The sequence below is a fragment of the Tupaia chinensis genome, unplaced genomic scaffold (genome assembly GCF_000334495.1).
Source record: "Tupaia chinensis unplaced genomic scaffold, TupChi_1.0 Scaffold138115_2, whole genome shotgun sequence".
Classification (NCBI taxonomy): Eukaryota; Metazoa; Chordata; class Mammalia; order Scandentia; family Tupaiidae; genus Tupaia; species Tupaia belangeri.
Genome location: NW_006198015.1, coordinates 495,400 through 517,513, shown reverse-complemented (window position 1 = coordinate 517,513; position 22,114 = coordinate 495,400). Strand labels below are relative to the sequence as shown.

The following is a 22,114-nucleotide window of genomic DNA, read 5'->3' as shown; positions in this document are numbered from 1 at the left end:
ACAGACTGTGGGAAATGATTGGACCCATGTGGTTCTGGAATCATTTCCTGCTATGCATGTTAGACAAAGCCCTGAACTGTGATTCTCCAAGAAAACGGTAAATTTTTATGCAACTTATTGCATATTTAACCATGCTTCACATTTGCCAATTACGCTGTGACTTTATAAAGCAAACTGTAGCTGCTTTTATCGTTATTGATAATAAGTCGAGTGTCAGTTGTGTGCTTAATGAATACCTTAAACTGTTAACCATTTTCTGTTTAGAAATAAATTGGATCAGTTTGAACCACAAACTTAACGAACTAAGTGTAAGTTTGACATTCTAATTTCTGAAAGGTTGGTAGCCTTTGCCATATAATAAGTTTAGCATATACGTTACAAATTGTTTTCATAGTTTTTCGTATTTTGTTATTGTTGACTGACTCTCTGAAGTTTTAAAGCTAGAAAGGTCAACTTTAAAGATCTACACAGTAAAATATTCACTTACCAATAAGGAGGTCATGGGCAAGTTATGTCATTTATATGAACTCCCATTATCTTATCAGTGGAGTAAGTAGATTGGTCTACATAGCTTTGAATTTTGAGAACTTGGTTTTCTGTTTAGTACCTTAGAAAATTAACAATTATTTTTAATGTACGTTTTACAGATGTTGCATATGAATAGATAAGATTTTCCCCTACAAATTTGAGTGGGTATAAGGTAAAAGCTGATGGCCAGTGACAAACCTTATAATCACTATACTAGGTTGTTTAAGAATTTATTTCTGCATACCAGTATTGATGTTTTGGGTTTTAAACCCTAGAAAATTAGAAAGGAATGTTCATCTTCCTTTTTTGGAAAGCCTGACATTAAGGAAGTAGATGAACAATCATTTTTAGTTGAGGATATATGTTAAATATTTAGTATTGTAAATTAGAAGGTTCAGAATATCTTTATTTCCACTGGCACATCTAATTTCATTAGACTATCTCATGAGAATTTATTACCGTATTGAAAGAATTTCAGTAGATTTTTCAGTTTTCCTTTTTCTCAAATACGTGTGAATGCTAACTCATGGTCTGTTTTTATATACACACTGATACTGTTGCCCAATTTGAATTCCTGGAATTTTAGGAAATTGAGAGTCATACTGTTCAGAGATGATGGTACACTAATCGTGGGATTTGAAAGTGCCTCCTCCGTTTGTTTGCAGAGACTTGTGCTTTCAGAGCTTCCTTGCACTGTTCATGACCATTAACACTTAGCTTCGCGGTTTTTACACATAACCACGTGGTTGGTGAAATTGAATGATCCAGTGCAGGCACGTTAAGGTAGCCTTTTGTCCCCTTGAAATAAACTATACCAGGTTGCTCTGGTTTTTCTTCAGAGTCATTTTGAGAGCTCTGAATACGAATGATTTGGGAGTGCAGAGTACTTAGAGATAGTCACATGGAAAATAATTTTTTAACTATTATTCTAGAACAAAATGCTAACCTTGTCACTTTCGTATCAGTAAAATGAATTAAAATAGACCATTAATGATATTGCCTATGAGATTTTTGCCACATCACACAGCACACACATTCATAATTTAGGAAGGCACCATCTACATAATTTTTATTCCAGTAATCTCTTATTTCAGTTTCATTTTGCATTTTGTCTATGTGAATGCAAGAATCTAATTTTGATACTAAAACTTTATTAAAAAGAGCAATTTAGGGACCAGCAGTTGGTATAATGGCTACCGCTGGACTACTATGTAGTCAACTGCAGTTCAAGTCCTGAACCCAGAGGCTTAAACTCAATGCCGGTACGTGTGCGTGCGTGCCCAAGATCCCAAGAGGGGGATGGAGGAGAAGGGATTGCAGCGTGGCCATCCCCCCCCAGGGGGTGATTTCTAGCTTTCTGTCTCTCTCTCTGTCTTTCTGGCGAGCACACACACCCTATAGCAAAAACCTCTCAAAAAAAAATTTAAGATAGGTCTTTTTGTATTTTGTAGTGTTATTTTATTAGTGGATGCTACAATAACTTTTAAGCCTCTAAATTTAAGCTGTGTTAATTTTTAGGCATCTGTTTTGTGTCTAGGTGTTCGTTTAAATTAACTTGAATATTTCTCTGTAGACATCTAGGCACAGATATGTACACACACCAAAAAAAATTATATTAACTGTCATTTTTGTACACAAAAGATTATATTGCTTTTTCTTTATAGCAGTTGCAGTATTTAAAAAATCTTGTCTGGCATATTTTTCTTTCTTTTTTTTCTTTTTCTTCTTTTTATTACAGGGTACATGTGCTATCTAGAGAGAAGGAAAGTGAGAAATCACCTGCCTGGGGGCGGGGGGGATGGCCATGCCACAGTTTCTTCTCCATTCTCCTCTTGGAACTTTGGGCACACACCCATGCCTGGCATGATTTCAAGCTATTGGGTCCAAGACTCAAACTATAGAGTCAGCTCTGTGGGATCCAGCTGCCTAATCTCCGTACTGCTTGCTGGCCTCTAGCAAATACATTATCAATACTTATCTGTACAATATTATAAATGTAAGAGAAATAACTTCAATTTTTATTGAAGTACGTATCCATTATATTGGATTATATATTCACAGTCATCACTCATTGTTAAAATGTCACTAATGTAATCACTTGATGTCTTTTACATATCTCATAGTTTTTATTAGTTCACATTATATACTGCTGTTTTTCAAAATATGTTTTTGTTAAAGCCCATTTTTTAAAAGTTAAGTCTTTACTCACTAAATACAAATTGTGTCTTGCATATATGAAATATTTTTAAACAATATTTGTCTATAGCTATTCATTCAGCCAGATGGATGGTTAGACAGATGTTGTGTGTGTTTGTGTGTAAACATTCTTCTTGTTTTTTTGTTTTGTAGAACACAAGAAATTAAGTACAAAATAATCCAAAAACTGAAAGGTACTATTATAGCAGCATATACTTAATTTTATTTTTAAAAATTATAAGTAGTTCCAAAATGAAGTTACTTGAATAGTCTTTTGGGTTTTACTGTATTTTTTAAAGAGATTTACTAGTTAGACTGGTTTTAAAGAATTAAAAATTGTGTTTTCAACTCTTTGATCACAGTAGGTGATAATGGTAGGAAAATGAGAAATGATAATCTTCTTTAAAATTTTTTTTAGATTCCCCTTTGACAAGGTTAGCATTTTTTTCTCTTAAGGCAAAATGGTCTCTTAGGTAAGTATTTAGACTCTGACACTGCTGCAGACAGCAGGATTTTCAGTACTCAGTTCATTTTTTTATTATTAATTATGCCCCTTTCTTATACTCTTTTCTTTTTCTTTTTTAACTTAAAATATTCAAAAAAAGTTAGATCTCACAGTAAATATTTCTCCGATCCTTCCAATCGGATTCGATTTGTACACATGTTTCTGATGAGGTCACTGCTTGTGGTTATGATACAGAAAAGCCTGTGTCTATTTTAGGCATTTACTGTACATTTCTCCCGAGAAAAGAGTGAGATCGTGTCATCTCATGCTCCCCATCCGCAGGTCACTTCCTGTAGAAATATGGACTAACTTAAACCTCGTGAGTACTGATCTGAGCATCTCTTGCAGCCTCTAGTATAAGAAACACACCCTGGGATTTTGTGATAGCTGTGGAATTAATAGGAGGCGGGACATGAGCTCTTATTTCCTGAACTTGTGTGTGCATTATGGAATATTTCATGAAAATTTAATTCTAATGCCTTTAATATTCCTGCTAGAAGGAAGAATGGGGTACTTTTCAGTCACCATATAGTAAAAGTTCAGGGTCTTCAGCTTGGTAACAGCCTTGACCACCAAAGACTTAGATAACAGTACCTGTGCCTAAGTTTGAATGGCATCATAGCATCCTACAGCTTTTAGATAAAGCAGTCGTTTTCTTTACTTAGCATAGCAGAGTTAAACAGTCTAATACACTGCTTTCTTTTCTTATCTGTTGAGATTTGGCTTTCTATTCTTTCGCAGAAATACTAATCTTAATATCATTACTTTCTAAATAAATGCCAGATAAGAACATATGGGATCTTAGCTGTTTTAGTTTTAATTACTTTTAAAAAAATAGTTTTTAATATATTTTTTCCTGGGAAGCTATGTGGGATTTGTACAGAAATTAATTGAAATTAAAATATTGAAAATATGCAGTACTATAGGTATCACTCAATGAAATAAACATTCTCGGCAAACGTTCTGTAAGCAGGGCATTTTAGTTCATTTGGTTTTTGATTGATTCACACTATCAACTGAAGTCTTAGATAAAGCAACACTTAAAATTGCCCAATTTAAAATCATTTTAAGCTTTCTAATAAAATACTAACCACACTACTAACGTATGGCCAGTATATTGGCGGTTTGCTTTTCACTGACCGTAGAGCAGTATCATTGACCTACAAATGGATCCCTCATATACTCTTAAGTTCATTTAATGTTTTACTGAGTGCTCAGAATATCCATTTAAATTAACATGTTATCAAAAGTCACAAATTCAAATGTAAAATAAAACAGTCCATTTCTAAGTCTCAGGGGCACCATTTCCAATATCACTGTGTGCGTTTGTCTTAGGTATAGGAAGATACGTTTGGGTTTGGCTAACTTCAAGTTCCTCACCGTATATTACTCTAAGTTGTAAAATTTTGTTCCTTTCTATTTGTTTTATTTCTTGGATTATATTTGTCTAGATTTAATTAACCTAATAATATCTACTACTTAGGGTTTTTTATTGGGTTTTTTTGGGATTTTTTTAGTGTCTTTGGTTAAAAAAAAAAAAAAGGTAGTAGCATAAAACTCACCAGAGTGTTAACTGATAAAGGCCAATAGCTAAAACCTGTGGATTATATCTAGATTTATATGACCTAATGGTTGGCTGGCAGTTAGGCTAGTGTCTTTATTAAAAGCTAGCTAGCAGGGCCAATAGGTGGCAGAGTGGTAAAGACATTGGACTCCCACATGGCTGACCATGGTTCGAATACCAGACCAGTGCCTTGAAAATCACACTGGCTGTGTGTGCAGGCATGCCCAGAGTCCTGAGAGGAGAATGGAGGAGAAGGAATTGTGGCGTGACCATCCCCCTGGAGGATGATTTCTCGCTTTCCCTCTCTCTCTCTTTAGCAAGCAAACGCACACTTTGGCCGAAAACAAAAACTAAATAAATAAAAGCTAGGTAGCTGTCCTTATTGGGAAAGTTGAGGCAGAGTTTAGCCAGAATTGAATTAAATGTAGCTTACTGATAAAACCAATCTTATAGGGATAAAATAACAACATTCTCTTATTTACCCAGACTTTAATGTGTTACCTAATATAGGGTAATTTGTACCTAGAAATGAATTTTAGTTAAGTGAGAAATGCCTGTTGTTTGCTTTCTGACATTGTTTACTGATGTGAACAGAAGATAGTTTTAAATTATAACTTATGGGCCCTTAAAATATTTTATTCCTAGTTAAAAAAAATTTTTGTTGTAATGTTTTAAAGGATTTTATTTGTTTGTTTTAATATGTAAGTTTTGTCCCAGCCTCAAATTGAGGAATTTTATGACATGGAAGAATATTACAGGCAGAAGCTTGAGTACTAAGTTTATATTTTCAGAAATAGAACTTTTATTTAAAAACAAAACTTTGGCACTTGTCTTTTTAAGTCAAGTATAGTAACTTGAGAGAACTTGCCTAGATGGACTGTTTTAAAAGAAAGTTTGATACAAGAATTCCCAGTTTTCGGCTTAAATTTTAATAAAAAGCAGATAGTGTTCGTAAGGTAGATTTGTATAGAATGATTAGCGAGTGCCGTCATGCGCCACGCAGGGCATCTGGTTGACGTGTGCTGTGCAGCAGCATTTCAGTAATAAACTCTCATCTCTGCAGACATGTAGCTAATCAGGGTACTGAAGTTTAAAAATTAAGAATTATTAAATTGTAGTTTGACCGGACTATTTGGTATTTCATTGCAACTTTTTCAGTAGGAAAATGAGATTCAAAAGAAAAAATAATTTTCTGTAAGTTCTCAATTAGGCCATGCCATAGGAAAAAAAGTATTAAAAGTTATCTGATAACATATTTTTTCCTTTTATCAAGAATATTTGCATGGGAAAAAAAACCTTTTATCTAAAAAGATGTTCCCTGCAACCTGTTCAGCACCTTTAATTTTTTATTTTAGTACCAGCAGATACTTCTAAAATTCTTGATTTTATCTTGTTAATAGTTTTATGTTTATGTATTCATTATTAAAATACCTTAAGAGAAATTAAGACTATATAATCTTTACAAAATTATTGAAGTTATCGAATCATATTTTTATTTTATTTATCTTGCCTGCTAACCAGATTTAATTAGAATATCCCTTTGAGTAACAGCTGGCTATTTCTGCAATGTTAAAATTGGAGTAAGAGAGATTTTGAGTTAGCTTCTTATCTGACATCATAGAATACAAAAGAGCTTTGTGAGACCATATCAGTTTTGTAAACAATTTATTCGGATTAGTTTACATACCTAGATATAACTTTATAAACTTTGAAAGTTAAGAAAGGTTTATTATTGGTTTGTACTATATATTAACTTAAAAAGCAAATTATTCCCAAATATATCACAGCATTTCTGTTCCTGAAATAATTTACAATAAATGTGCTGATTATAAGTCCACTTTTCTAAAAATAATGTACTTGACCTGCTAGTGTTTATGATAGGAAATATTAAAACAGTTAAGATCCTTAGACCTTTCTCCATATCAATTTGTACTGATTTAAAAGTCAATTGAATAAATGTAGCGTGACGTCAGTAGTTCAATAAAGTGTGTGTAACTAACTTAAATGTAAAAGCAATATATTAAGGCCTTTTGTGTAGGTGAAGCAGTCTTAGTGAGTTCCCACCATCAAGAGTGCATTTTGTGTGCCCTGTTTTTCCGTTCCTAGGAAGGTGGCAGGTAGAAGATGCACGCTAGTTTAGAAACATCCTGTTCTGGAGACCTTAATTCCCCACCTGGAATGAGCCTCAGAGGTGACCACATCTCTGCACTAACAGTATATAGTACTTTAATGTTAAAGTAAACTAGAGCTGCTTTCTACCCCGACTTTCTTTCATCATTGTCTCTAAAAGAAGAAAGTTCCGATTTGTAACTTTTTTTCAGCTATTGAGTTTTTGTATGTGTTTAAGTGGATGAAAGATAGATCTGTCCTATTAACCCTAACAGAAACCTTGCCTCACCATTGTTTTAACAGTATTAGTAAACACATTCATATTGTAGAGAGTATCCTTAGGGCCAAACAACAGTCTTTTTGTTATAGTCAGCTAAAGATCACGATTTTAGCAAATGCTGGTGTCTATGTAGAATCCATAGTGAATGTAGTTATTCGCGGTGCTGATCGGATCCTAAGTAGCTGCCGTAGAGTGCATGCTTGCCAGCCTTAGAGTACACAGACTTTCTTCCTGTCTGTAGAAATGGGTCTGAATTCACCTTAGAGAGTAGGGTGCCTGAGTAGATTGGAGGAGCAATTTATGATCAATTAGATTTTGCTCTTAAAATAGAAACATTTGCGGTTGTTTATAAAGCACACATCAATTAGTAGTTTAAATATATGCATTTTAATATAAATTTTAATATAATTTAATATAATTTTTTAAAACCTCAAAGTTAATAGTGTGTTCCTAATTTTTACCAGAGTTCATTTTAAACATGTTTGTTTAGGTTTTACTGCAATCACAGCCACCAACCCCATTTGGCTTATAAAGACTCGGTTACAGCTTGATGCAAGGTATGTTAAATCTTCTAAATAAAATTAAAGTGAGCTAAACTCATTCTTTTATATAAATTCGTGTCAACAAAACATCAGTGACTTGTATCTAAACCACGTTTTTCCCTTCTTAACCTTTTGTTGCTGAATCTGTCTTTCTGGCTTTGTTTTCTAACTTGGGTCTGCCATCAGAAGCAAAAGTAATATAATAATTGACATTTCTCCAGGTGGAGAAAATGTATTATGTGTTGGTGTTTTTGTTTTTAGGAGAGAGTTTTTCACTACAAGGTGCATGTACTCGCTGAAGAGACAGAAAGTGAGAAATCACCCCAAGGGGGGATAGCCACACTGTAATCTCTTCTTCTCCATGCTCCTCTCAGGATTTTTTTTTTAGGAGTTATTTTATTTAACTTTATTTATTGCCGCTATTATTATTTTTCAGTTTGAACAGACAGAGAGAGACAGAGAAAGAGAGAGAGGGAAAGCAAGCCACCAAGTCCAGGACTTGAACTGTGGTCAGCCAAGTGGGAGTTCAGCGCCTTTAATCACCATGCCACCTGCTGGCCTCTCCTCTCAGAATTTTGGCAAATGGTGATGTTTTAAAACACACATGGGCCCAGCGTAAGTTTTAAGTTGCCAGTCTAGGACTTAAACTGCAGTTGACTAGGTGGGAGTCCAGCAACATAACCATTATGCCATTTTCTGATCCCTGGTGTCTTTTTTTTTCTTTTTTAATTATTTAATTGTTTTTATTATTGGTGGTAGTATTATTCAGTTTGAACAGAGAGGGGGTGGGGGAGAGCAAGGGAGAGCAAGAAAGCAAGCTGCCGGTCCGGGACTCAAACCACAATTAGCCATGTGGGAGTCCAGCGCCTTAACCACCACACCATCTGCCAGCCCCCCTGAAAAATGGTTTATTAACCAGTCCAAGAAGTGGTATCTGCCCTGCCTGGATTCTGATAACTGGTATCCCAACAGCTGCAAACTCAACCTGGCCAGCTAGCCTGCACTGAGTCTTTGAGGACCATTGCTCAGACTCGGTGACCTTATGTACAAGGAGCCATGAACTGGGATATTCTTGTGTAGACACAGATGTAATCCGTTACCACTGCCCACTTTATAGGAGCAGCACTCATTCACTCAGCCCAGTCACATCGAGCAGGTAACTGCAGCATTCTCGAGATAGTGTGCCAGGAAACAGCGGGGACAGCCTCAAATGGAATAGTCAAGGAATTTTTGAGCCCATTCGAAGCAAAGGAAACAGTGCGGAAGCTCACAGGTCCTAGAGAATAGTGTCTTTGAAATGTTCTGAGAACTAAGGGAAGGCCAGAAACAATGCAGCTTAGGATTTGCCATCTCAGTTCCTGTTGGCCTTAGACTAAGGATTGGGGAAAGGTAGGTAATACTTTAAAATAGAGAGACAACAGGACCAGCAGATGGTGTAATGGGATGCTACGTCGCTGGATTCCCACGTAGTCTACTGCAGTTCTAGTCCCGGACCTGGTGGCTTAAGCTCACACCAGACGCATGTGTGCGTGCGTGCCCAAGATCCCGAGAGGAGAGTGGAAGAGGAAGGATTACACATGGCCATCCCCTCCAGGGCGTGATTTCTCACTTTTTTGTCCTCTGTCTCTCTTTCTGGTGAGTGCACATGCCCTATAGCGAAAAACCTCTTCAAAAAATTAGATGATCCTATCAGGTGTGTTGTAATATATTCTTAATATAAGGTTTGGAACTTCCAATCTGGAGTAGGTTCTGTGAATAAACATTTTTATATTTTGGGGTTTAGAAGGTAGTAGTATATCTTGTAGGCTGTAAATGAAGCTGATTTAACAAATCATTAACAATTAATTATGCCTGCTTAATTATCTGTTTTCCACGTTCTGTCATGTTGAACTATATGCTATTTGGAAACTTAAAAAGAAATGTAATTATTTCATCCTTTTAATGAAATATTAAGTTTGTAGCGCAACTCAAAGTTTATTTCTCAAATCCAAAAGATCTACAAAGTAATGGTAGATAAGATTTAACCCAAGAGTTTAATAACAGGAGATGCCAGTCCACATTTTTTTTTTTTGAGAGGTTTTACGCTATAGGGCGCGTGCGCTCGCCAGACAGACAGAAAGAGACATAGAGACAGAAAGCGAGAAATCACCCCCCAGGGGGGATGGTCACGCCGCAATCCCTTCTCCTCCATTCTCCTCTCAGGATCTTGGGCACGCACGCACACGCATCCGGCATGAGCTTTAAGCCACCAGGTCCGGGACGCGAACCGCGGTCAACTACGTGGGAGTCCAGCGACATAACCATTACGCTAACTGCTGGTTCCCGCCAGTCCACATTATATTATTTTAAACTACCTGAATTGTTTCAGTGTGTTACAGGGTTTTTATGTAGGAAATCCAGGAAAAATGTGACTTCAAATTCTTTAATATTGGGGCCAGCAGATGGCATAGCAGTTACATCGCCCGACTCCCATGTGGCCAGCCGGGTTTGAGTCTCGGACCCAAGTGTCTTGAAACTCAACTCTGGGGAACCAGCAGTTAGCGTAATGGCTATGTCGCTGGACTCCCACGTAGTCAACCGCGGTTCGTGTCCTGGACCCGGTGGCTTAAAACTCACGCCAGGCGCGTGTGCGTGCGTGCCCAAGATCCCGAGAGGAGAATGGAGGAGAAGGGATTGCGGCGTGACCATCCCCCCTGGGGGGTGATTTCTCGCTTTCTGTCTCTATGTCTCTCTCTGTCTGTCTGGCGAGCGCACGCGCCCTACAGTGAAAATCTCTCCAAAAAAAAAAAAACTCAACTCTGGGCACATGTGAGTGTATTCCATGCCCAAGATCCCGGGAGGAGAATGGAGAAGGGATTGCAGTGTGGCCATCCCACCTGGAGGGTGATTTCTCACTTTCCTTCTCACTATCTCTGTTTCTCTCTAGCAAGCACAAGTGCCCTAAGGCAAGAGCTCTACCAAAAAAACAAACAAGAACTCCTTAATTCTATTTTTTTCCACTTAAAGTTGTTACACAAGCTATCACAGTTCTTAGGATTGCAGAGGTGGGGAATGAGCTAGGGATGGGTAATAGTTGGGGATGGGGCAAATTTGACCTGAAGATTCTAGTTGATAACACTGAGATTAAAAAGAGCTGAGGCACCTCTTGTAACCCTTCCAGATGTGAGTCTCTTAACTTTATTGTCAGGAAGGGTCTTCAGTGGCAGAAATGAGTCAGAGCTTACCTAGATCATTCGGCCATATAGGTATTCAATATCTCTAATTAGTAGCTCATAAAATTGGTGAAATTCGCAGGTTAACAGTAGCTGTTTCCGTTGTGGTTTTATTTAAATTATGCCCAAGGAGATAAATCATAAGAGTAGGTATTCCGGGTTGGTCTTGTAGCCTGGTGGATAAGGGAACCAGATCCTTTAAAATAGAGATACCCACATGGCTGAACACACACTTTTTTTTAAAAAAAAGAATTATTATTTATTTAACTTTATTTATTACTGTTATTTTCCAGTTTGATTAGTGAGAAAGCAAGACACCGGGTCTGGGACTCGAACCGCAGTTGGCCATGTGGGATTCCAGCACCTTTAACCACCATGCCACCTGCCAGTCCCTGACCACACTTTTAAGTCCTAGTCCTGGCAGCCTGTAAAACTCATTGGGTGTGTGTCTGTGCACGTCCAAAGTCCCCACAGGATAGAAAGATGAGAAGAAATGGTGCTGTGACCATGCCCCATTAGGAATCGCTTTCTCCCCTTCCTTCTCTGCCTGTCTGTCCCTGGTGAGTGCACATGCCCTCTGCTTACTGGGGGGGCAGGGGAGATGCTGTGCCTTCTAAGTGTTATAAAGAAATTGTCTGTGGTATAATACTTCATAAACACTTAATTGAAGAAGTATATATAGTCTTGTTCTCTAGATATACTGGCATGGCCATCGACTTTATTTTATTTATTTATTTTGAGAGAGAGATTTTTGCTATAGGGTGCACGTGCTCACTAGACAGACCAAGATACAGAAAGTGAGAAATTACCCCCAAGGGGGGATAGCCATGCCGCAATCCCTTCTTTTCCTTTATTCTCTGGGGACTTGGGGAACACACCTGTGCACCTGGCATGAGTTTAAGCCTCCGGGTCCCGGACTCAAACCACAGTCAAGTAAGTGGGAGTCCAGCAACATAACCATTACGCCATCTGCTGATCCCTGTAATAATTCTGATTTCATATCTCCATGAATTAAAACCATCTTTTAGTAGAGTGGCTTATTTTTATTGAGTTTCATGTATTTAAAAACCTATACTGCTTTATTTATGTTGGTAAAATTTTCCTCTTTGTCTTTAGGAACCGTGGGGAAAAGCGAATGGGTGCTGTGGAATGTGTCCGCAGAGTGTACCAGGCAGACGGACCTAGAGGCTTTTATAGGGGCATGTCCGCCTCTTATGCCGGCATATCTGAGACTGTTATCCATTTTGTTATTTATGAAAGTATAAAGCAAAAACTACTGGAATATAAGACTGCTTCTACGATGGAAAATGATGAAGAGTCTGTTAAAGAACCGGACTCAAACCACAGTCAAGTAAGTGGGAGTCCAGCAACATAACCATTACGCCATCTGCTGATCCCTGTAATAATTCTGATTTCATATCTCCATGAATTAAAACCATCTTTTAGTAGAGTGGCTTATTTTTATTGAGTTTCATGTATTTAAAAACCTATACTGCTTTATTTATGTTGGTAAAATTTTCCTCTTTGTCTTTAGGAACCGTGGGGAAAAGCGAATGGGTGCTGTGGAATGTGTCCGCAGAGTGTACCAGGCAGACGGACCTAGAGGCTTTTATAGGGGCATGTCCGCCTCTTATGCCGGCATATCTGAGACTGTTATCCATTTTGTTATTTATGAAAGTATAAAGCAAAAACTACTGGAATATAAGACTGCTTCTACGATGGAAAATGATGAAGAGTCTGTTAAAGAAGCATCAGATTTCTTGGGCATGATGCTAGCTGCTGCCACCTCCAAGACTTGTGCCACTACGATAGCATATCCGCATGGTAAGGGGCTGGGTGTGAGTGCACCTGCTACATCGGAGCGCTTCCCATCACAGCCAGCAGCCTGTGCGTGAGGACATCTGTCATTTTCCTGAATTCTAGTAGGACACAGGGTGCTTCTTGGGAGGTCATGAGGAGGTTAACTGTGTTCAGGTGACGTAGGCTGAGTTTTGCTATAAGCTATCACATGCTGTGGTGGTGATCCGGCATGAGCTTTGGAGTCGGTCAGATTCCAGCCATACTTACCCCGCAGGCAAGTTTCTAAGTTCTGCTTTTTATTCAGTGCCCCAGAGGGCATGTGTGAGAGAGAAATCTTCCCGGTGGGCCTGGTCACGCTGCAGTCTTGTTTTTTCTCCATCCCACAAGAATCCTAAGCACATACACACAGCCCCAACTTGTTTTTCAAGTCTTCTAGGCCGAGATTCAAACCTCTGCTGGCCATGTGGGATCTGTCTCCCTCTGCACAGTGCTTACCTGCCATGTTACAGAAATGGGCCAGCCCAAGTTTCTGTTTTTGAAAAAAAAGAGTGTGGGCTGGCAAGTGGCATGGTGGTTAAGGTATTAGGCTCCCACATGGCCGACTGTGGTTCAAGTCCTGAATCTCATGACTGTTTTCTCACTTTCCCTTTCTTGTCTCTCTGGTCAAATTAAAAAATAAGAAAGTTAAATTTTTTTGGGGGGGGGTGTTTTGCAGTAGAGCACGCATGCTTGCTAAAGAGACAGATAACAAGAAATCACCCCCCAAGGAGGAAGGACATGCCACAGTCCCTTCTCCTCCATTCTCCTGGGCTCTTGGGCCCGCTTGCCTATCATAAGTTTCAAGCCACTGAGTCCAGGACTCAGAACATGCTCAACTACATGAGAGTCCAACAACATAACCATTATGCCATCTGCTGGTCCAAAATTAAATACTTCTTTTTAAAAAAGTATCTAAGGGCTATAATAGATATTTATATTCTTTGTTTCTAATCTACATAAAAATCCTCTGGAATTTTTTTGCCTTTTTTGTATAGTACTTCTCTATTTAAATGCTAGAACATAACCAGAATTATCTTCATTTTCAAGTGGGAAACAGGAAAGTGAAAATTTAGATTGTTCAAGGTTCATGGGGGGACCCAAACTTAAACCAGGATCTGCAATCTCAAAAAACAAGCTGTTTTACAATATTTTATATAGACAAATAAGTATATTAATCATTTATTTCTGTCTTCAAATTTTACAGAATTATCCTGTTTCATTAATAGCTTAAAAAAAAATTACTTAATGTGTCCGCAACACGCTGGGAGGTTTTTTTGTACCCTTATTTTGTTTCATGCTTTTGTTATACTGATGAACATTTATATTCCTCCTCAAAAGGAAAAATGAGGCATAGCTAGGACACAATTTTGGTCTACAATGCAATTTAGGAAACTAGCTCTTCAACCAAGTTGGACTGTAAACTTGGGCTTCCTGAAGGCAGTGAAAGCTCGGGGGTACCAGCAGTTCCATAGGTTTTGACCTCCTGTGGGTGAACCAGAATGGTGGCCCGCTAAAGTAAAGATGCTTTGGAGTTTAAGCATCTCGTCACTTGAAATCTCTTAGAAGTCATATGAAGATAGTCATGACTGATACAGTATTTTGGAAGTTAATGTATAAATTGCATGAAACCTTTAAGACAGGATAGGGATTTCAGATATTTTTATTTGTTTTGGGCTGCTTTACACTGTTTTCCCCCCATCAAAAATACTTGTAAAAAATTGAGAAATAATGTCTGTAGAAAGAGCAGTTCTATTAAGAAGGAAGCTCTAAATTCTTCACCCAGCCTTACTCCCAACTGTCTCTCAGTAGTCCCTATTCCTAACCTTTTAGAGCGAAGAATAATTAGATCAGTCTCATTAGATTTTTGCTGTATGACACGTGTGCTCACAGGAGAGACAGAAAGCGGGAAATCACCCCCCCAGAGGGCGTGGCCACACTGCAGTTCCTTCTCCTCCATTCTCGCTCCAAGATTTTGAGCACGCATGCACATGCACGCGGGGTAGGTTTCAAGCTTCCAAGTTCAGAATTCCAAGTCTAGAACTCCGGCCATGGTCAGCCATGTCGGAGTCCAGCAATGTAACCATTACGCCATCTGCTGTTCCCAAAATTAGACTAATCTTTAAGGTCCTCTCAGCTCTTAAAATTTAAGTTTTCATTTAGTTGATAGCCACTCGGCCTTACAGCTGTCAGCTAGTATTTTAACATTTTCAGCTTCTCGTCCACATAATGGCTTGCCTTGGTTTATGTGGACCATCGTGAATAGGTCAATAATTCTGTCTCCTCTGTGTCCTATCCACTGTTTCTCACTGTATCTTTCTGTATGCATGTCTGCTACCAGCCCTGTTACGTTTCTGCTTCTGTACCTTTTTTCTCTACTTCGGTTCTCCCTGTATCTCTTCAGTATTAACTGAATAGCCTTCTTTCGTTTCATTGTGCCTTTGCTCAGAAGCCTATATAGTCTTACAATTAGTGCATGTGACTTTGGCTGAATTAGCGGTTCGATGTCACTATAATGTGACTGGTTTTAATAACCTACACATTAAAAATCATTCCTGGGCTAGGAGGTGTGGTAGTTATGGTTGGGATCCTACATGGCAAACTGTACAGTTCGAATCCCTGACCCAGCAGCTTGAGAGAGATACCACGTGTGTGCGTTTGTGCCCAGAATTACAAAAGGAAGGAGAAATAGGAGACTCTTCTCCTATCTATGGTGTGACCACCCCCACAGAGGCTCTTTCTCATCACCTCTCCCCCATTTCTTTCCAGCAAGCATACGCATATTCTGGCAAATTTATTTAAAAAAAAAAAAACACTCCTTATTTATCCAGAGCTGTTTGTACTTACAGACTCATAAATGGTGTGTATGCAGTATAATTAGCAAAGTGTAAAGATACTAGTAATGTTTAAATGAAATAATTTTCTTTCCTTCCCAAACAGAAGTTATAAGAACAAGACTACGTGAAGAGGGAACAAAATATAGATCTTTTTTCCAGACACTGTCTTTGGTGGTTCAAGAGGAAGGTTACGGGTCTCTCTACCGTGGTCTAACAACTCACCTGGTGAGGCAGATTCCAAACACAGCCATCATGATGGCCACCTACGAGCTGGTGGTCTACCTGCTCAGCGGGTAGCAGGCCGCTGCCGGACTGCAGAGCGGGAAGACCAAAGGATCACAGTGGACCATGGAACGTGGAAGCCGGCAGGGCGGACAGAAGGAAACTAGCTGGGGAACACTGACCTATGCCTATGCGAGAGTCCGGTTGCAGGAACTAAAGCAGCCACAGCATTATGTGGTCTTTGAGTAATGTGAAAAATCCTTGGCTGCCTACAAGGAAATGCCTTTAAAAGCACTCCTTTCTCAGAATTGCCATTTTCTCTACCGTGTCCACCAGACACAGTTGCATTTTGTTGATTTCTGGCAGTCAGAGTAATGTTTATTCCGTGAGCACTTTTCCAGCCTTCTAAACAAAGCCATCCCTAATTATATACTGTATCAAAACTATCCAAAGGTAGTATTAACAGTCATAAATTTCTATCTTCGGGCTTTTAATTCCTGTAAAGTTGTAAGATAACAGTAATAGTGAGATCTCCAGTGTTATTGTTCACATTCCCTGAGATGACCTGGCACAGTGTTTTAAATTAATTAATTCGGCAACCAATAAAATAGTGTCTAAATCGTGCGTATTTCTAGCTTAAAATGTCTTGGTTTCCACTGCAAACAGGTGCTTGATGTTAACCTACCAAACTCACGTGATAACAGTTTGGGATAAAATGAACTAGTTGGTTTTGGCCATTTCAGTGACTTGAGCATGTCCTCAAACCTTACATAATTTTATGGTACATGAATGAATGCCGTTGTATTTTCAGTGATTTACTAGTTATGCATTTAAATTACCACCTGTTTATTATACTTAGATGTCATTTACTTAAAGTGAAAGAAAATTACCATTTCTGTGTCTTTCTCTACTTGATTTCACGTTGAGAATTTGAAACTTGGAATTATTTCCACATCTGTATAGATACATTTATTTTGTAGAGAAAATGGTAATTTGCGGTTTTGCCCTTGTCAGTTTTTTTTTAAGGTGACATTATTCAGGTCAGTATAAATATTATAGAAGAGGGGGCCCTCTGCTTGATCTTAATTGACTTGCGGTTTCGTAAATAAACAGATTGCTTTTGACAAGAAGATTTTTTTTTTTTGTCTTAGTTTCCTGAATGGTAAATCACAGAAAGTTCAAGTTAATTTGGGTTAATTGTCTTAACAGAATGTAGCTTTTCAATTTTGCTGTTGAGTCAAGTGCACCTTTTAATACTTTAAATGTATTCAATATTATGTGTCTGGCCCTTATAAAGATGTTTGCTGAACTCCTGTGAAGAGACCCTGCCCACGGATGTTGCTGTACTGGTGTGTGACACTCGCAGTCAGCCTCCAGTGTGGCGCTCACTCCAGTATCCCCGAGCAGTACATCTTGTGCAATGGCTTTATCTCAAGAATATTTCTTTGTGAATGCACTTTGAGGCCTTTTTTGGGGGGCTGAGAGTAGGAGAGAATTCCATGTTAAGATTTTTTTTTTTTAATGTCAGTCATGTATTAGGCAGAAACTACTCATAACATTTTTCTGGGTTTTTGAGGTAATTGTTTTGGAAATCTTTTATGTAATAAATGTTTTAAGTATCCTGTGTACCCCGTAGTATTCCTGACATTTTAGAAAATCGTCATTACATCGTCGTAAGCTTTTTCTGCTGTCACCAATGAAAGATAGTGCCCTTTTAAATTTCCCACCTAACCTTCCTTGTAATCAGTCAGCAGTAACGGGGTATTTTCGAGGTGCTCAATTGGAATTAAACATATTCCAGTCTATTTGGATACCAAAGGCAAATCTGTTTAATTACCTTTGGAGTTATTAATACCTTTGTGGTAAATTTGAGCTTTGACATTTATTGTGAGGAACAAACCAAAACAACAAAAAAGAAAAAACCCTGAGGCTTCTAACCTAACCCTGTAGAGAATGTGTAAATCGGCCATCGCGTTTGCCTTCTCAGGTGCCATTGACCCTGCCCGGCGCTGCGCCCCTTGCCTTGTGCAGCTCGGTGGACGTAGTCGTGTTGAATGTAGAGCAGAGACGCCTTCGTCTTGCCGATCTCAGTACCCACAGATGATGGAGAACGATTTGAAAACCAGCAGCTAAGGAACATCTTATTTAGTTGTAGCAAATTCATAGCAAGTGTCCTTCAAGGATGAACATGTATTCTACTTCTGTTTATATTTAGCAAGGAGAATTTTTGTTAACCATTAGTGCATTATATTCAGCTTTTAAAAGTATTATGTATGTACTAGAAAGAAAAGAAATCTTTAGTCTTAGACTTTGTACAACTGGAAAGGAGCAATGAAGTTTATTTTTAAATTTTCTTTTCTAAATAAAACCTAGTCTAGTTTACTTAATATATGACAGAGATGACTCAAACAAGAAAAACTATGTAAAAGTTGTTTATAAAGTCTGTCTCCGAAATATTTCTTTGAAGGTTTTTAAAACTTGACTCAAATGTTCAAGAAAAATGTATACTCAAAGCAATGGACTTCTTTATTTTTAACTGTGTTTTATTTTCATGTTTTCTACCAGATAGCTTTTTATTTTTCTGAAAAAAAAATTGTTAACAGTCTTCAGATTGGCATGACCTTTTATTAGAGAATCTTCTCAGAAAATGGAGTTGAACTTACGTATGTGTAAGCAGTAGAAACTGAAAAGGCACACTGTCCGATCAGCAGAGAGAAGTCTGCCACCCGTGACTCATGAAGTGGTTTCCTAAAGCTCAGAGTCCAGACCTGAGAATTGCCAGCCCTGTGATTGTGCGATACCATACAGTGCTTTTCATTCCAGGGGAGTCAGAACAACTCGCCAGAGCTGTCGTGCCTCTCGTGCAGCTTCGTCGAACCCGTCTCCCTGGACGGAGCACACGCGTAACTGGCTGGTCACTTTGAAACCGCGTTAGAGGGTTGCAGGTTGTTCAGGCCAGCCATGAGGCCCTGGAGTAGCATCACTGTACTAGGACCAGCACCGTGTGGGTGGCTAAAAGTAATGAGCGTTTACTCTCTTCATTTGAGCATTTCTAGATTTGTTTTCAATCATTAAAAATCTCGATTTGAATCTGAAGGATTTAAGTGCTAGAATAATCCGTCTATTCCTTATTCCAGAATTTTTCATGCCTGGCTTTTGTTGTTTACATGCTCTTCTGCCCAGACTGTTAATACTGGAGGGACCCCTTTGGGGCTGATGGCACCGCTCAGCCTTTGTTTCCTCTAATACTGATCATGACTTTAACATTCCTAAGAATAGTTATTTCCAAACGGCTTAACTTGGAAGGGATTTTAATATAAATAAGAGTATTAACTTTCTACCCATTTGGATCTCTTTTCTCCATCGTACCCTTGTATTTCCCATTACCTGTACATTGATTTTTATGCTACTCCTTTTAGAAATGGGAAGTTTTAGTTTCACTCAGTTTTTGTGTTAATAAACTATTTGAATGTGTACCCTGTGTATGTGAAACAAATTATGACCTATCAGTCATAGCTGTATGGTCAACTTTCAAAGAATTAACTTTTGACCATTCATGTAAGGTTTGCTATTGCATTTATGTACATGGCTATAAATTATGTGCATTTACTCTGTATTTATGTTAACTAGCTGACTTTTACTTGAATTGTTAAGATTCAGAAAATTAAAATATGCTTATAAAAATGCATTGATTTTTTTTCTATAATGTATCAATATTTTGGTGTAGTTTTGTCCTGTGCACAGAACAAAACTGCATTGCATTTTTTTTTTAGGGGAGGAGGTTTTTGCTATAAGGGCGCATGCGCTCACCAGAGAGAGAGCGAGCGAGACATCATCCCCCAAGGGTGATGGCCACACTACAATCCCTTCTCCCGCAATCTTCAGCACACATGCACACGCGCCCAACATGAGTTTAAGCCACCAAGTGTGGGACTCAAACCAAGGTTGACTACATTGGAGTCCAGCGACATAGCCATTACACCAATTGCTGGTCCTGTGCTTTGCCTTTTTTAACTGCCACTTGGGAATCTCAGCTTTCCAGTTCCCAGTATGATTGATCTTGGTGTAAATTTAACTGAGGTATCTTAGCAGCCCAGACTGCTTGCTCTGTAATTCCTAAATTGTATACTCATTTTCAATTTTTTTTGTGTGTGTACCTTTTTTCTAAAGCCGTACCAAAGCACCTGGACATAAATGAATTAAGTAAACTTAAGATGAAAGGAAGTAGGGAAGGAGAAAAATGGAGTTAGAGGATTCCATAAAACGTTCTCTCCAGGAAGAAGATAGCCTAAGTAGCCTAAGTTTCTGTTTTGTTGGGTGTACATAGTATAGTGAATATAGGGGGTAACCATAAAAGAATAGAAATGGACATTAATAACCTCCATACTTCTTTTTTTTTTTTTTTTGGAGAGGATTTTTGTTATAGGGCACATGCGCTCGCCAGAAAGACAGAAAGCCAGAAATCACCCCTCAGAGGGATGGTCATGCCGCAATCCCTTCTCCATTCTCCCCTCAGGATCTTGGGCACGCATGCACATGGTGGTGAGTTTAAGCCACCGGGTCCGGGACTCAAACCATAATCAACTACATGAAATTCTAGCGACAGCCATTAAGCCTGCTGCTGGTCCTATAACTCCATATTTACAGAGGGGGAAACAAAAGTTGAAAAGACCTAAGGGTCACCTCATTCATAGTGTTTAAGGGAGTCAGATCCCACAGAGCTGACTTTATGGTTCAAATACTGGACCCAGCAACCTGAAGACACACTGGACACATGCATGTCCAAAATCCCAACGGGGGACCAGCAGTTGGCATAATGGCTATGTCGCTGGACTCCCATAGAGCCAACCATAGTTCGAGTCCTGGACCTGGTGGCTTGAACTCGGGCTGGGTGCAGGCGTGTGCATGTCCAAGATCCTGAGAGGAGAATTGAGAAGGGATTGCAGTGTGGCCATCCCCCCCGGGGGGGGGGTGATTTCTCACATTCTATCTCCTAGTGAGCGCACAAGCCCTATGGCAAAAAACTCAAAAATCCCAGCAGGATGGAGAAGAGATTTTTGATGTGACCATTTCCCCTTGGGGGTGGGGAGAGGATGCTTTCTCGTTCTTTGTCACTCGTGAGAGCATGTTCCCTGTGGCAGGTTTTTAAAACAAAGGTAAAATCATAAAGTACAGTTCTCAATCCAAGTTTATCAGTAGTAGAACATTCAGTGACGAAATGGAGGACATTTTCCCCTGTGAAGTTTTCTTTTTCTTTTCTAATAGGTTTTTTTCCGTAGGGCACATGCACTTGCCAGAGAGAAACAGAGGCAGTGAGGGGGGAAATGAGAAATCACCCTCTAGGGGATGGCCACCCGAAATCCCTTCGCTTTCCTGGGATCTTGGGTACACCTGCACACATGCCTGGCATGATATTCAAGCCGCTGAGTCTGGGGCTTGAACTGAAGTGAGCCATGCTGGAGTCCTGAACGCAACCACTAATACTATCTGTTGGCCCAGTCAGACTGGATTCCTCCCACACACTTGGAGAGGTTTTTGCTATAGGGCGTATGTGCTTCTGGAGACAAAGTGAGAAATCAGTCCCCCACCCACGGTGGATGGCCACACCACAATCCCGTTTCCAGTCTCCAGGGATTTGGGGTACAGATGCACACGCACGCAGCATGAGTTTCAAGCTGCCAGGTCCGGGACTCAAACCGCCATTGGCCGTAGAGTTTACTAACTGCTAGACCACCTGCTGGCCCCTAGATTGGATTTCAGAACTACAGCAAATAAGCTGTTTCTGAGAGATGACTAAAACTTAAGGGTGTGTTGAAAGTAAAAGGATGGGAAAGATGACATGGAGATAACCCAAAGGGAAACAGGTACAACTGTACTCCTACCAGATACCAGCCCGAACGGAAGAAAGCGCTCTGGGAATTCAAGATTATGTCATAGTCACGAAAGGTTTGTTTCACCAGGTACAATAATTAAAATGTGTTATGTATCTATAAAAGCTTTTCAATATATCCAGCCAAAATTAAAATTGTAAAGAGCCACAGGACTGACTCCATAGTCCAGTGGTTAAGGCAGCTGGATCCTACATGGCCAGTCCTATGGTTCGAGTCCTGAAAGAGATCCACGATAAAGGAAGATTTTAACATCTCAGAAATTGGTAGGACTAGTAGACAAAAGCAGTAAGGATATGGATTTCTAAAACACAGTAAACCATAATTCATTGGAAACGCGTAGAGTGCTGTATTTAACATGTATAGAATATGAATTCTTTTCCCAAACGTACACA

The 22,114-nt window shown here is 39.0% G+C and overlaps 1 protein-coding gene across 1 annotated transcript in view; it reads left to right on the top strand.

The window, feature by feature from the left end:
* The window catches only part of SLC25A36 (solute carrier family 25 member 36), a 36,238-nt gene extending 16,723 nt beyond the window's left edge, over positions 1–19,515 (top strand). Inside the window, exons 6-8 of the mRNA XM_006161084.2 lie at positions 7,673–7,739; positions 12,471–12,760; positions 15,713–19,515. Coding sequence (XP_006161146.1) covers positions 7,673–7,739; positions 12,471–12,760; positions 15,713–15,906 — 551 coding nt within the window. The 3' untranslated portion in view covers positions 15,907–19,515. The remainder of the gene's footprint in view (positions 1–7,672; positions 7,740–12,470; positions 12,761–15,712) is intronic.
* Positions 19,516–22,114: the final 2,599 nt, after the last annotated feature.